General features: G+C 41.6%; 1 protein-coding gene across 3 annotated transcripts in view; it reads left to right on the top strand.

Annotated features, from left to right (window-relative positions):
- The window catches only part of man1a2 (mannosidase, alpha, class 1A, member 2), a 131,076-nt gene that overhangs the window by 27,377 nt on the left and 89,208 nt on the right, over window positions 1-14,491 (top strand). For all 3 annotated transcript variants that reach the window (XM_052083013.1, XM_052083014.1, XM_052083015.1), the window contains exon 4: window positions 11,378-11,474. In XM_052083013.1, coding sequence (XP_051938973.1) covers window positions 11,378-11,474 — 97 coding nt within the window. The remainder of the gene's footprint in view (window positions 1-11,377; window positions 11,475-14,491) is intronic.

The raw sequence follows: 14,491 nt of genomic DNA, 5'->3' as shown, positions 1-14,491 counted from the left end.
TCAAATTAATTGGTCGGGCTCGGGTTGGGTCGGGCTGGATTTTTTTTGTCCAGATCTTACCTCTAACACACACACACACGCACACACGAGCATGCACTCGCGCACATATACATGCACGCCACGACAAACAACAGCGCCCGAACACAAATAAAACCTTATGACACAAACACCATTTTTTATTTATTTTTTGCGGCCATTTCCTCCTCCAACCACTTGTGGTCGACTTGAGACCAGTCTGCTGGCTCTTGGTTGATTGCGACCGACGTTTTGGGCACCCCTGCCCTAAAAACAGAGGTAATTCGCTGACAAGCTTGGCACTTAGCGCCGTTGTCTGCGCGTGAGCGGTGATTCAGTCATCTGATTGGTTGCCCTCTATGTCAATCGAGTAACAGAATTGATGATAGGCTGATGTAGTCCGTGCTGTGTACTAAGCACCGTTGTTTGAATGGCAACGCCATCAGCGAGGCATTTTCGACAATTGTCGTGTGATAGCCCGGGAGCCGCATGCGGCTCGCGAGCCGTGGGTTGACCACCACTGGCATAATGGGACTCATACTTTTCTCATCAGCGAGTCCCTGGGACTCGCAGGGCTCAAACTGTAACATTATCACTGTGCACTAATGTTAGACAATTTTGTCCTCAACAATTGCTTTGAATGTTCACAAGTTTAAACTCGCATACGAGACAGACGAATGACACTGAATTGCAAGGAATTGAGGTTTGCCAATGAGTGTTGGTGGAACATAAGCAGCGATTGATGAGTCGCTGTGATCACCGTTTTTGTACATTGAAGTGACGTTAATGTTTTTTCTCTAGAGCAGAGATGGGAAAACTATGGCCCGCGGGCCGGATCCGGCCCGGTGGTCTTTTTAATCCGGCCTGCCGAAGGTTGGTACAGTACACATTTAAGGTTCGATATAATGTATAATAACCTGTAATGACAGGCATTTCAACGCCAGGTGGCGCAGTTACTTGAAGTTGCAGAACACAGGGAGGGTGGGGGAGACGATATGGAAGCCCGCAGTAGCGCTCACTCAAGTAACTCCCGCTTGATACGACGGAATAAGTGTGTCTGCGTTAGAGGTAAGATCTGTCCTAAAAAATCGAGCCCGACCCGACCGGGCCCGAGCCCGACCAATGAACATGATTTGCAGGCACGCAGAGAAATCCTTCAGCCCACTAGGCTTTAAATAGAATAATTCAAATCAAATAAATAGGTAAAGGTATATGAAAGTATTTCTATACTCTTGTTTAAACGAAATTTAACCTAAAAGTTAAAATTTTCGTTGTCTGTAATTTGGTGTGACACGTGCGCAGTGCATGCTCAGCGTCTGGCCGTCTGCGGCTGTTCTCCCCTTTAGCAGTTAAATAGCAATTAGTTGACAGCGCCTTCTCTGTTTTATACAAATTGTTTGTTTTAAAACAAGTATTCCTTAGTTTCGTATCTGCACATCGTTTTAGTATACAATTTTAAAAACATATATATACATATTTTTTTTTAAGTCAGCGAGAGAGACTCTTTATTGCAGTGAGTTTTACTGGAATTGCGAACATTTTTACATCCTATAGATCAGGGGTGCCCATTAGGTAGATCCTGATCTACCGGTAGATCTAAGACAGTTCCCAAGTAGATCCGAGGCTATCGAGAAGAAAAAACAAACAAACAACCATATGTGTGTCTTTGTACATGTTATTCATATATTTTTTTGTGTTAATATACACTGCACACAAATCATATTATCAGTCTCATTTTCACCCAAAAAAATATTTTAAAAATAAAATAAAGCAGGTAAATCTTAAATTTACGGTGGTGCGTGATTACGTCACCGGAAGTTGTTAGCGCTCAGCAGTTTGCAATTGCAGCTTGTGATCAGAGCTGTTGCGCTCTATCTTTTATTGTCATGATTCTCATTCAGTTTGCTTCGTGTACAATTCACCAAAGGCACGAGCAAAGAATAGGAATCTAGGAGGGCCCGGGGAAGCACTTTAAAACGGTACGTGTGAGCTACGATAGTTAACAGGCTGCAAAAGTGCGTCGCATGCCTCCATTTCAGGCTGCTTCTCATCATGGCGTGTGTGTGTGTGTGTGTGTGTGTGTGTGTGTGTGTGTGTGTGTGTGTGTGTGTGTGTGTGTGTGTGTGTGTGTGTGTGTGTGTGTGTGTGTGTGTGTGTGTGTGTGTGTGTGTGTGTGTGTGTGTGTGTGTGTGTGTGTGTGCGCGTGCGCGTGCGCGTGCGCGTGCGCGTGCGCGTGCGCGTGTGCGTGTGCGTGTGCGTGTGCGTGTGCGTGTGCGTGTGCGTGTGCGTGTGCGTGTGCGTGCGCGCGCGCGCGCGCGCGTGCGTGCGTGCGTGCGTGCGCGTGCGTGCGCGTGTGTGCCGGTATGAGTAGATCCCGGGAGGTTAGTTGATCGAAAAGTAGATCTTCGATTCTTCGATCCAAAAAGTTTGGGCACCCCTGCTATATATCATGGCATACAAACGAAGAGGAACAGTAATGGCCGTGGAAGAGAAAGTGAAGTGTATCTGATTAAACGAAGCGGGTTACAAAGTACAAAAACTTCAGAAGACACTTGGAGTCTGAAAGACTCAAATCTACGAGACTTTGAAAAACGAGGAAGCAATTCTGGCTGTTTCCATGCTCAGAGTGAATTGCATGCGGCTCGACGGACAGTCGAGTAAACAAACGTTTCCTCCAGGAATGGTTTGACTGTTATTGTGCTAAAAATTTCCCGCGAACTGGACCACTAATAAGACAGCAATGGAGTTCCATTGCGCTATGGGCATCGAAGACTTCGAAGCATCCCGTGGCTGGGTTCAAAAATTCGTTGCACGACATCAGCTGAGCAACGCTGTCTTGTGTGGTGATCGAGGGGAGGTCAAGTTCGAGACAGTGAGTGAGTGGAAAGAAAGCCACCAGGTCTTTTACTCGTCTCATTTTGGAGCAAATAGTCCTAACTTTGTAATATTTTGTCATACATCTGTACTGGATGCTGCAGTTTTTGGACGATATATTGTTGCATTTTGTTGCTTGTGTTGTCATACATGTACTGTATGTTGTTAATATACTTGGACATTCTTACAGGACATATACCATAGTTATTTCACTGTTCTCATTAAAAAAATACTTTAATGCTTTTGTTCTGTTAATGTTTGGTATGGACTGTCAACATATACAGTTTTTTACATGTCCCGTATCTTGTGCTGACCGTGTCAAATTTAGAAATCACTATGGCCCCCCCGAGCCAAAGAGTTTGCCCACCTGTGCCCATTAAAAAAACAAACAAACAAACACGATTTTCAATCAAACGTTTAGAGTATATGAAGTGAGCATGAATAGAGATGTGCACATACATTTTGGTGATGATTTGTTAGGGTTAGACTTTAAACCAATTATCTTGCGGGTATCGAAATTGGTTAATATTGACCATTTTATGCAAAATCGGTGACTGTAGTGTGATAATGTGCAATCTATCAATGGCATTGATCGCATCCATGGTCACATTAACACATTACAGCAAACTCAACCGGCGTTGTTCTTTTATAAGTGTTAGCCCAAAAACTACTTTATTTTTAGCCTTGTTGCGGTTCTTGTGAGTGAAAAGGCTGCGCTGAAACGTGCAACTTCCACCTCCGCACTGTCAACGATGTAATCACAAATTAATGGCGTTCGTGTAGTGTTGTTGTTTTTCTTTTGTTTGGCTGGGAAAAAGTCTGAAAAGCATTTTATTGATGTCCAAAAAAAAGAACTAGCTTCGGTATGTATATTATGTTTATTTGTTTGTTTATTGAACATAAAACATATACAGTAATAATTTGACAGAAAATAAGGTAGATAAAAAAAGTAAAAAGAAAGAAATCAGTCTTCATTCAACACAGTTATTATGTTCAAGGGAGTAGGATGAAGTAAAAAAACTTATCTAGTCCTACCCCGTTATGCGTTTATATCTACTAAATCATTTTTATATCAATCAGAAAAGAAAAAAATAAGAAGAAGTCTCCATTAAGGCTCATACGTTACCCTTAACCGTGATATTTTTACAACTTTTGGTTTGTATCGGGATTATATACATCTACACCCTGCCACTCTTGTGTCAATTTTCTCTTGTATTCATAATGGATATTTCAGTACCTTTCTCTATTTATCAACTTAATTCTGATTTATCATTATATTTAATGTTTAGAATTTATCATTTTAACTCTGATTGATGTAGGTTGTTTGTACTATTTTTTTGAATTTGTTTTTGAACTCAGCAAGCGATTTACTCATTTTCAGGTCCATTTCCATTTCGAGATTATTCCACAGATTAACACCTTTGCTAGATGCACTTCTTTGCTTGATGTTTGTTCTTGTTTTGAGTTTTTTGAATAAGTTGGTACCTCTTAATTCATAGTTGCTTTCTCGAATTTCGAAAAACTTCTGAATGTTTTGGCAGAGCAGGTTATTGTGTGCTTTGTACATTAATTGGGCGATTTTAAAGTCAACCAGGTCATAAAATTTCATCGTATTTAATTTGATAAATACTGGATTTGTGGGTTCCGTATATTTTGATCTATTAATAATTCGAATTGCTTTTTTTTGTAGTTTGAGAATAGGGAGTGTGTTTGTTTTGCAGGCATTTCCCCATGTTTCCACACAGTTGGTCCTATATGGTAATAATAATGAAGTGTATAATGTGTACAAAGATCTCTTATTCAGCACTTCCTTGGTTTTGTAGAGGATCCCTACAGTCTTGGCTATTTTTCTTTTTACGTTATCGGTATGTGGTTTCCAACATAGTTTTGAGTCTATTACTAATCCAAGAAACTTGGTTTCATACGCTCTTTCTATTTCAATTGAGTTTACCATAATTTCAGCTTGCTGTTTGATTGGTCTTGTGCCAAAAACAATTGACTTCGATTTTTTCAGGTTAAGTGACAATTTATTTCTGTCGAACCAGTTTTTTAATTTGTTTAATTCGTTTTGTATGGTTGTCAGGAGCTGTTTCAGATTTATTCCAGAGCAGTAGAAAGTTGTATCATCAGCAAATAGGACACATTTAAATTGTTCTGAGACCTTGCAGATATCATTTATATATAAGATGAATAGTTTTGGACCAAGCACTGACCCCTGAGGAACTCCGTGAGTGATTTTCAGTTGATTCGGTTTTTTATTGTTGAGTTGCACGTACTGATATCTGTTTTCTAAATAACTTTTTATCCATTTATAAGCTACACCTCTAATGCCATATCTTTCTAGTTTTTTCAATAATATACTGTGATCTATTGTGTCAAAAGCTTTTTTTAGATCTAGGAAAACCCCAACAGTAAATTCTTTGTTGTCTATATTCGTGGCTATTGCTTCCACAAACTCCATAACTGCCATTGAGGTGGTCCGTTTTTCCCTGAAGCCATATTGATTCTCACTTAACAGCGCATGCTTTTGTATAAAGCTATCAAGTCTGCGAGAAAATAGTTTTTCTAATATTTTTGAAAATTGTGGTAGTAGTGATATTGGTCTATAATTTGTAAACAGATGTCTTTCTCCACTTTTATAGATTGGAATAACTTTAGCAATTTTCATTTTTGATGGAAAGATACCAGCTTTGAATGACAGGTTGCATATGTGCGTGAAAGGTCGCACTACATATTCTATAATCTGCTTGATTATTGTCATATCAATATTAAATCAATCAGTTGACTTTTTATTTTTAAAAGTTTTTATAATATTTGATACTTCTTGTTTTACATCAGTAAGGAACATCGTGGAGGAGTTTTTTTTCTACGTATCTATTTCAAACAAGTTTGTTGGATCATCAATTCGTTTTGCTAGGTTATTGCCGATGTTGACAAAATACTCATTAAATTCAGTTGCTATTTCTGCAGTTTTTTCCAAAATAGTATTTTTGCCATTGATAAGATACTCTGGATAATCAATTTCTTTAGGACTATTTCTGATTACTTGGTTAAGTATTTTCCATATTTCTTGTGTGTTACTTTTATTCTGCTAGAATAGTGGATGATAATGATCTCTTTTACTGGTTCTTATAATATTTACTAGTTTATTTTTATAGGTCTTATATTTTTTTCTGCTTCTTCAGTTCTCACTTTTAAAAACAATTTATATTAATTATTTTTCTTTTTACATGCGTTTTCTATGCCTTTCGTTATCCATGGATTACTTGGGTCTTTATACTTTTTGGAGACTTTAGTTAATGGAAAATGTTTGTCATATAAGGAGATTATGGTAGACTGAAATACTTCAAACGCTGTATTTGGGTTTTCGTTTGAGTAGACTTCGGTCCAGTTTTGTTTTTCTAGGTCTTGCTTAAAAGCTCCCTTGCTGTCATTGCTTCCTCCCTTGCGGTCGTCGCTGGCTCCTTCGCGGCTGCTGGCTGGTTGTCTCCCAGCTCCCTCGCGGTCACTGGCTCCCTTGCAGTCGTCGCTGGTTTCCTCTCGGTCGTCTCTGGCTCCCTTGCGGTCATCGCTGGCTCCATCTTGGTGGTCGCTGGCTGGTTGTCTCCTGGCTTCCTCACGTCCGCTGGCTTCCCTGCAGTCCTCGCTGGCTTCCTCGCGGTCGTCACTGGCTCCCTCATGGTCAGTCGTCGCTGGCTCCCTTGCGGTCGGTCGGTCTTGAAAAAGTTATTGTCCGTGTTGAAGTTGTTTTCAGGGTCAAATGTCTTGTGATCAGTAGGGTTGGAAGTCATCAAAGGGTTGGAAGGGTCATCAAAGGGTTCGAAGTCCATGTTTTCAATTTCCTGCTTCAGTTGGGTCAGAGTTTTTGTCGTCGGGTGACAAACAATTCTCAGTATGCTGCTTGATGGTGTTGAACTTGAGCCTGTTGTGCTGGAGTACTGGTGCGGGGGTGGACGATAAGGTTGTCATATCTGAAGTAGGCAGTTTCCCCTCTGTCACGTGCAGCTTTTAATTTTGGGAGGAGCTCTTTTCTTTTTTGTCGTACGGCATCTGTAAAGTCTTCGTTGATGTAGATGTTGGAGCCTTTTAAGTATTTAGCTTTTTGTAGGATCCTTGATCTGTCCTTGTATTTTAGAAATTCCACCACAAATGGCCTCGGTCGAGGTCTTCCAGGTTCTTGTCTAACTGTGTGGTGAGCTCTCTCCACCTCAATTTGCCCCTGTATCAGCAGCTTTTCCTTGAGGATTTTTTGAACATTTTCCTCTGTTTCAGTCCACGTTTCTCCCGGTGTTTCCTCAATTCCATCAATTACCAAGTTGTTTCTTCTTGACTGTCCTTCCAAGTAATCCATCTTGTCTGTTAATACTAGCATGCCATCACATATTTTGTAGAATTCTGTTTGCATGTCTTTGGGATGGCCAGTTTGACAGATTAGATTTTTTTTTAATGTCGTCTCCCTCTTTTTGGGTAACGTTGATGCTGGTTTTTATTTCTTGGACTTCCCTGGTAAAAGTATCAAGTCGTGAGTTTGTTGAGTCTATTATCATCTTGACAAATCCTTTGAAATTTTCCTGTTGTTGTTGCAAGAGCACCGTAAAAAAGCTCTTTTTTTGCTGGAGTAATTCGTTTACTTGAGTGAGGGTCAGGAAATCCTCATCCTGCTTTGTGTCTTGCTTCTGTTTGGGTGGCATTTTGTCGGGTCTCGTTGCTAGCTGGTTGTATGCTAGTTTGTGACGTGTCCAGTGGGCTTGCTGCTGGGTGTTTCTAATGTGGCAAGTGGGTTTGCCGGCTCCCTCACGCTCGCTGGCGTTCGGCTGGTTGGTCTTGGTGGTGGGTTCCTGCTGCGTAGCGTCTGTTCGCAGTTAGCTTCGAACGAGCTAGCGTTTTGTCCAACCCCCTCTTCACGTCGCCAATTTCTACACACGCGCTGCCACCATGTTTCGCTCACACTACACAGGGTGAAATTAAACGTTACTTTTATTAACCGAGTCAGTTAAAGCTCGAATTACAACGGATACAACCAAACAACAATGTCAAGTTGCAGCCGGCCCTGTCCGTCTTCCGATCATCCCAAACAGCTTGCGAGCTTCGCACTAGTCCTTGCGGACTTAAATTCTTAAGAGGAGCTACTTAAGAACTGGTCACTAAGAACTGAAGAAAAAATCATTGATTTCTTTCACACAGTGGTCTCCATGGACGAGTTAGTGCTCACAAACCAACATTAAATAAAAGACGAAATACGTCCACAGTCTACAGAAAGGACCGACAGTGGAAAAGTTGCAAAAGATGGATTTCATTTTTATGATTTATCATCCATTTAACTGCATACCATTTGTCACAAATGCTGCTTCAGACCTGGTGGAACCTGTCGGGACCCAAGAACCACCAGAAACGATCATTTGGGGGTGGAAAAATCATGGCTTGGCATTACATGCAGTATGGGGTATGCGAGAAATCTCCAGAGTAGATTGCACCATCAAAAGCCTTTCAGTATCAAGGAAGGCCTTCTACATCCCAAACAATGAGATGGAAAATTCTTCAGCAAAATAGTTCTCCTTCTCATACTGCACATCAAAAGTCATGAAAGCCAAAATGGTCAAGGTACTGTAGAATTGTCCAGCCCCATCACCAGACAAGAATGAACATTATTGAGCATGTCTGGGGTAAGTTGAATGAAGCAGGAGGCTTGGAAGATGAGGCCAAAGAATCTTGATGAACTTTGGGAGTCCTGCAAGACAGTTTTTGCACTTTAAAATGGCAGCTGTAAACAAAGCGCTTTGTTACAGCTGCCGCTGTTGTGAAAGCGCTATATAAATCAGCATGTATTGTATTGTATTGTATTGTATTGTAAAGTGCTGTACATGGAGCAATAATTATTCGTAATCGAGCAATCGTCATAAAAAATCAGGAATTCAAATATTGTGGACAGCATTTGACTTCTTCCAAGTGCCAGAAGACATCACAAGATTGGTGAAAGCCTACTTACAGGACATCCAGTTCGGTCTTACAGCACAGGAGAATACAACTGCCTGGCATTACCTCAAGGTCGACATTATGGGGGGCTGCACCATCGCTCCACTGATGTTGTCATGGCAATGGGGCTCATCATTTGAGGGTATGGAGTGGAGGAAAATCATGTGGAACAAGCTGTGGAGCATGGAGGCTGATAGGCTAAACCTCATCATTAGGGCCACGTGTCCTGCCCTCCCCAACCAACTTACATCTTTGGTAAGGAGAAGAACCAACCTGCCCCCTTTGTGCTGTCCGAGCAAGCCTCAAACACATCTTGGTGGGGTGCAAAACCAGTCTGACTCAAGGAAGATACACCTGTTGCCACAATCAGGTTTGGCTGACAAACCTGAAAACAAAAAGGTAACTTCCCAGCCGACCTTCCCACACAAAACACCTTTCGTTCGGGAAGGGGAGAAACGGTGGACCAAGCCAGTTCCTCCGAAGTCAGGCCCACTGACTGTTGCCCGGGACTGGTAAATGCGGGTGGACCTCAGACAGAGGCTCACTTTTCCACACAAAATTGCGTTGACTAACCTGCACCCAGACCTGGTCCTATGGTCCAAAGAGGTGCCAGTCTGCATGCGAAAACCAAAAAAATGTGCATAATCTCCACCCACTGAAATGCATTGTGAAAATTGTACAATGGAAATTCTTTTTTTTTTTTTTGAAAATCGTGCTGATAAAACTCCAAAATCCGTGTTCCGTGAAGAGTAGGCTTTTTTTTCATATTGGAAAAAAAATGAATCTGCAGGTGAGGGTGCATCATAGGAGGCTAAACATATTCATATCTCCCACAAATTAAAAAAATTGTGTGTGTCTGCGCGTGTGCATCATATCTCTCTCTCTCTCTCTCTCTCTCTCTCTCTCTCTCTCTCTCTCGCGCACACAAACACTCAATAAATGAATAAATTATCTGGTCAATGGCCACATGTGGTTTCCCGTCCCTGCATTAAGTAATACCATATAAAATAAATTCTAATATTTGTAGTGTTACTTCAATGAAGTGTACAACTCTGTATATTGTTAAATCCCTTAATAAAACCACAATTGCTTAAATATCTGCAAAGTAGCGTGTGAAAGATAACTATGGTCGTTTACTATACTACTCACAAAATGTTTGCTCACACAGCAGTGTGCATGAGTGAGTGAGTGGTCATAACTATAAAGTACACAACTACGACATCATGTTTTTTTATCAAAATGCAGTTTTTCTCTTGGGAAAATGTGTCCAATTTATGCTCGGTCATAGTGTATTTTAATATTCAGGAACATTTGATATTTTTGTTGTGAGTTATTTACTGAAGTTTTATTTTGTTTCATAGATGGTTTGTTATATATTTGGTTTTAAGATAATAAAACCTTTATTAGTCTCGCAATGGAGAAATTCCCAATTCACAGCAGCAAAGTTATGAAAGGAAACAACAAAATATAGGAGCTGCTGGAAAGGCAGCCACTCTCGCGGTGCCATTTTGAAGTCAAAATAACAAAAATAACACAACACACACAGACAGTCGTGCAATCTTCACCACTTTTCTGCATACACTTTGTTGTCTGAAGAAGTTATAGATGAAAGAGGAGAGGATGAACGTGTCCTTTCACCAGTGGATCAGAGACGTCATGCTGAAAATTGTGCACACGTCTACTACAAGCTAAGTTTTGAAAGCAAACAACAAAGTACACTTCTCCTGTCCCACGTAATCCGCTTCAAACTCCAAGCCGCGACTCTCAGTTCCAAATCCGCATCGGCGCTCCGCGCTGACGCTCCTTTCTTTTCATTGTCGGCTCCTCAAGACTTACATCCATCCAGCCGCAGACCGTTCAACAGCACCGATCTCTCCGCTGAAAAAAGTGGGGCTGTGAAAAATGCTGCCCATTACAGGCGCAAGACACATGCGCCCCGGGACTGTCCAGCAACGACAGTCAAATGGCGGCGACATTCCTCCCAGTCAAAAACAGTGTTGGTATACCCATGCTGCCATGAAGGCGCAACCACCAAGCACAGAGTCCTCAATGAATGTTGTGGCCAAAACATGCTGAAAAAGGTCCACATCAGGTCCACACGACGTAACAACAAACACAAAGTAACAAAACAAACACACACAAAAAAAAAAAGCAAGGCTCATGAGAGCACTTGCCGACGGCTGCCTACTCGGGCGCCATCTTGACTTCAAAATGCCATGTTGACTTTTCTTTCAACATATCAACTATCACTTGTCGTCGTATTGTGATGCAATTTGTATTGTCAGAATTCATTGAGAGGATAGGTAGCTTGTCAAACTCCAAAACTCTACAGTCAGGTTGGGACAAAAATACGGTATAGAAGAGATACACTGACGACATCATCAACATGTCCAATTTCCATCGTGAAGATAACTGACAAAGAACACATTTTGTTGTGTAAAAATCCACCACAATCATGGTACAAATTGCTTAATTTCTGAACACATCCAATGTTCTGTGTGGCTTGACGTTTCAGATGATGAAGCATGCGTGGGACAGCTACCGTCAGTATGGCTGGGGTCACAACGAGCTCAAGCCCCTTGCCAAGAAAGGACATTCTACAAATATCTTTGGTAAGACCCTCGACAAAAAAAATCATATCACACACACTCTTGCAAAAACCCTTGGCGTAAACATGGTTGCCTTCATGTCTGGTGGAGAAAATTACGTGATAATTTCCACTGCTATGCAGATGACTGCCAGATCTATGTCCCTCTAAGCAAAAAAGACACTTTCTCTTTAAGGCCACTTCTGTCCTGCCTGGAAGAAATCAAAACCTGGATGGCAAAAAATTTCTTGAATTTCAATGAAAATAAGACAGAGGTGATATTGTTTGGTCCCAGTGGCCCTTGTACATCCCATCCTGTAGACTTGGGCCCCCTGTCTCCTTATCTTAAGTCAACAGTCTCAAACTTGGGCCTTAAACTCGGCCCGTTCTATAACTCGGTGGTGGCCTCGGCCATCCATTATGGCATTGTCTGCTGGTCAGGCAGCATCTCAGCCCGGGACAGAAAGAGACTGGAGCGACTGGTCAGGAAGGCCAGTTCTGTCCTGGGTTGCTCCCTTGACACTCTGGAGGAGGTGGGCAACAGAAGGATGCTAACTAAGCTAAAAGCTATGATGGCCAGTCCCTCCCACCCCCTCCAGCCCGCCCTGACAGCACTTGGTAGCTCCTTCAGCCAGAGACTGTTAAACCCGCGCTGCAAGAAGGAGAGATACCGACGCTCGTTCCTACCGACTGCTGTCAGGCTGATGAATAAAAAATAACAATCATAATAATAATAATTAAATTATGTGAAAGAAAATTGTAAATAGTACTGAGATTTATCCATTGTGTTCATATTGTATTTAATTGAAAGATGTTTGTTGTTTTTTTTTTTCTTTCTCCTTTCTTCTTTCTACATACATTCTTGCTGCTGGAGGCTGTAAATTTCCCCAGTGTGGGACGAATAAAGGATATCTTATCTTATCTTATCTTAAACTGGACAGTGATTTCAAACTCGATCGGCAAATTGGTGCCATTGTTAAATCCAGCTTCTTTCACATTAGACAGCTGGCCAAAATAAAACCTCTCCTCTCATATGAACACTTTGAGACAGTAATTCATACCTTTGTCACATCCCGGCTCGATTACTGCAATGCCCTTTACTTTGGAGTCAGCCAGTCCTCCATTAAGCGCCTTCAGCTGGTCCAGAATGCCGCTGCTCGCCTTTTGACTGGTACTCGTAAGAGGGAGCACATAACTCCTACTCTGGCATCCCTTCACTGGCTCCCCATTCATTTTAGAGTTGTTTTCAAGCTCCTCTTATTTATTTTCAAATCTCTGAATAATCTGGCGGCCCGGTAGTCCAGTGGTTAGCACGTCGGCTTCACAGTGCAGAGGTACCGGGTTCGATTCCAGCTCCGGCCTCCCTGTGTGGAGTTTGCATGTTCTCCCCGGGCCTGCGTGGGTTTTCTCCGGGTGCTCCGGTTTCCTCCCACATTCCAAAAACATGCGTGGCAGGCTGATTGAACACTCTAAATTGTCCCTAGGTGCGAGTGTGAGTGCGACTGGTTGTTCGTCTCTGTGTGCCCTGCGATTGGCTGGCAACCGATTCAGGGTGTCCCCCGCCTACTGCCCGGAGACAGCTGGGATAGGCTCCAGCACCCCCCGCGACCCTAGTGAGGATCAAGCGGCTCGGAAGATGAATGAATGAATGAATGAATGAATGAATGAATGAATGAATGAATGAATAATCTCGCGCCACTTTACCTCTCTGAGCTCATCCGCGCCTACACACCTGCCCGCCGCCTCAGGTCTCCGGACCAGACATTATTAGAAGTACAAAGAACTAAACTGAGGCTCAGAGGGTATCGAGCCTTTTCTGTTGCTGGTCTCTCTCTGTCTGGAATGACCTCCCACTGAATATTCGGCAAGCCTCCTCGCTGCCCATCTTCAAATCCCTCCTCAAAACTCACTTGTATTCTTTGGCATTTGACTCAGCATGACTTAGACTTGTTCTTGAATTTACTATTCGGTGCTCTCTACCGTCTTTCTTACCGATTTGTTTTACTGTTTATTGTATATGTTAAATTGCTCCATGTACAGCACTTTGTATGCAGCGATGGGTGTTTGAAAGTGCTCTATAAATATAATTGAATTGAATTGATAATAAAACTTCTGTAAATTACTTGGTAAGTGCCTTTGCACAGAACAGATTCCTGAAACTTTGAAAAATACATTAATTATAGGCGATAATACAGAAATTATGGCAGAGTGATATAAGCAGCAATGATAACACATTACTCTGTGGTGGAAATGTCCTTCATTCATATCAACGTTGCATGCGCTCTCACTATAAATACAAATGAGTACTCTGGCCCACCAAAGGAAAAACAATATTTCTGAATATTACAAGAATAAAGCTGTGAAGTTATATAATTGCCTGAAAACCTACTATTTTATCTGAAGTTACTCTGCAATTCCCAGCCATAGTGTAAAACAGTGTTTCACAGCCAGGGCTAATCGGGTGGGTACACAAGCATGTTACAGGGGGTACATCAGAATATTTATATAATATATTTTATTTCCAAGATGATGAGTAAAAATGTTCATTTTGTAAACCAGTTAATAAAATAAACACCTTGTATCCTTGAGGAGGCAATTGTTTTGTACGTGATAATTAGTTCAAGTACCTCTTTAATGGGAACTTATTGAATTGAGTATAAAAAAAGCATGTTTTCTCATTTAATTTATTTTATGTATTTTCAAGGCAAAGTATTGCTTTTTGTTTTTAATTTGAGGTAAAAAACAAGATAATACCTGAGAATGTAATAAACTAGCATTCGTAGATGAATTAAAATTAGTTGTATATAATAATCAGGTATGACTAACAAGTTTGGCGGTAGACAAAAAAAGTTGGGAAAACCACTGGTGTGAGGCATAACTTCTTCCGTTGCGTAAAGAAGTCTGTCCTATTTTAAACCCTTTCATCCACCTTTATTGAGTGTCAATCGCAAGTGGAAGAAGAAGGAGAAAGAGCCCTGCCAAGTCAAGAGGACGAAGCGGAGTTTCCACGGAAACAAGGCGAGGTAGCTGTGGCAGGGCAGC

The sequence above is a fragment of the Hippocampus zosterae genome, chromosome 12, assembly GCF_025434085.1.
Source record: "Hippocampus zosterae strain Florida chromosome 12, ASM2543408v3, whole genome shotgun sequence".
Classification (NCBI taxonomy): Eukaryota; Metazoa; Chordata; class Actinopteri; order Syngnathiformes; family Syngnathidae; genus Hippocampus; species Hippocampus zosterae.
This window is presented reverse-complemented; position numbering and strand designations above follow the sequence as displayed.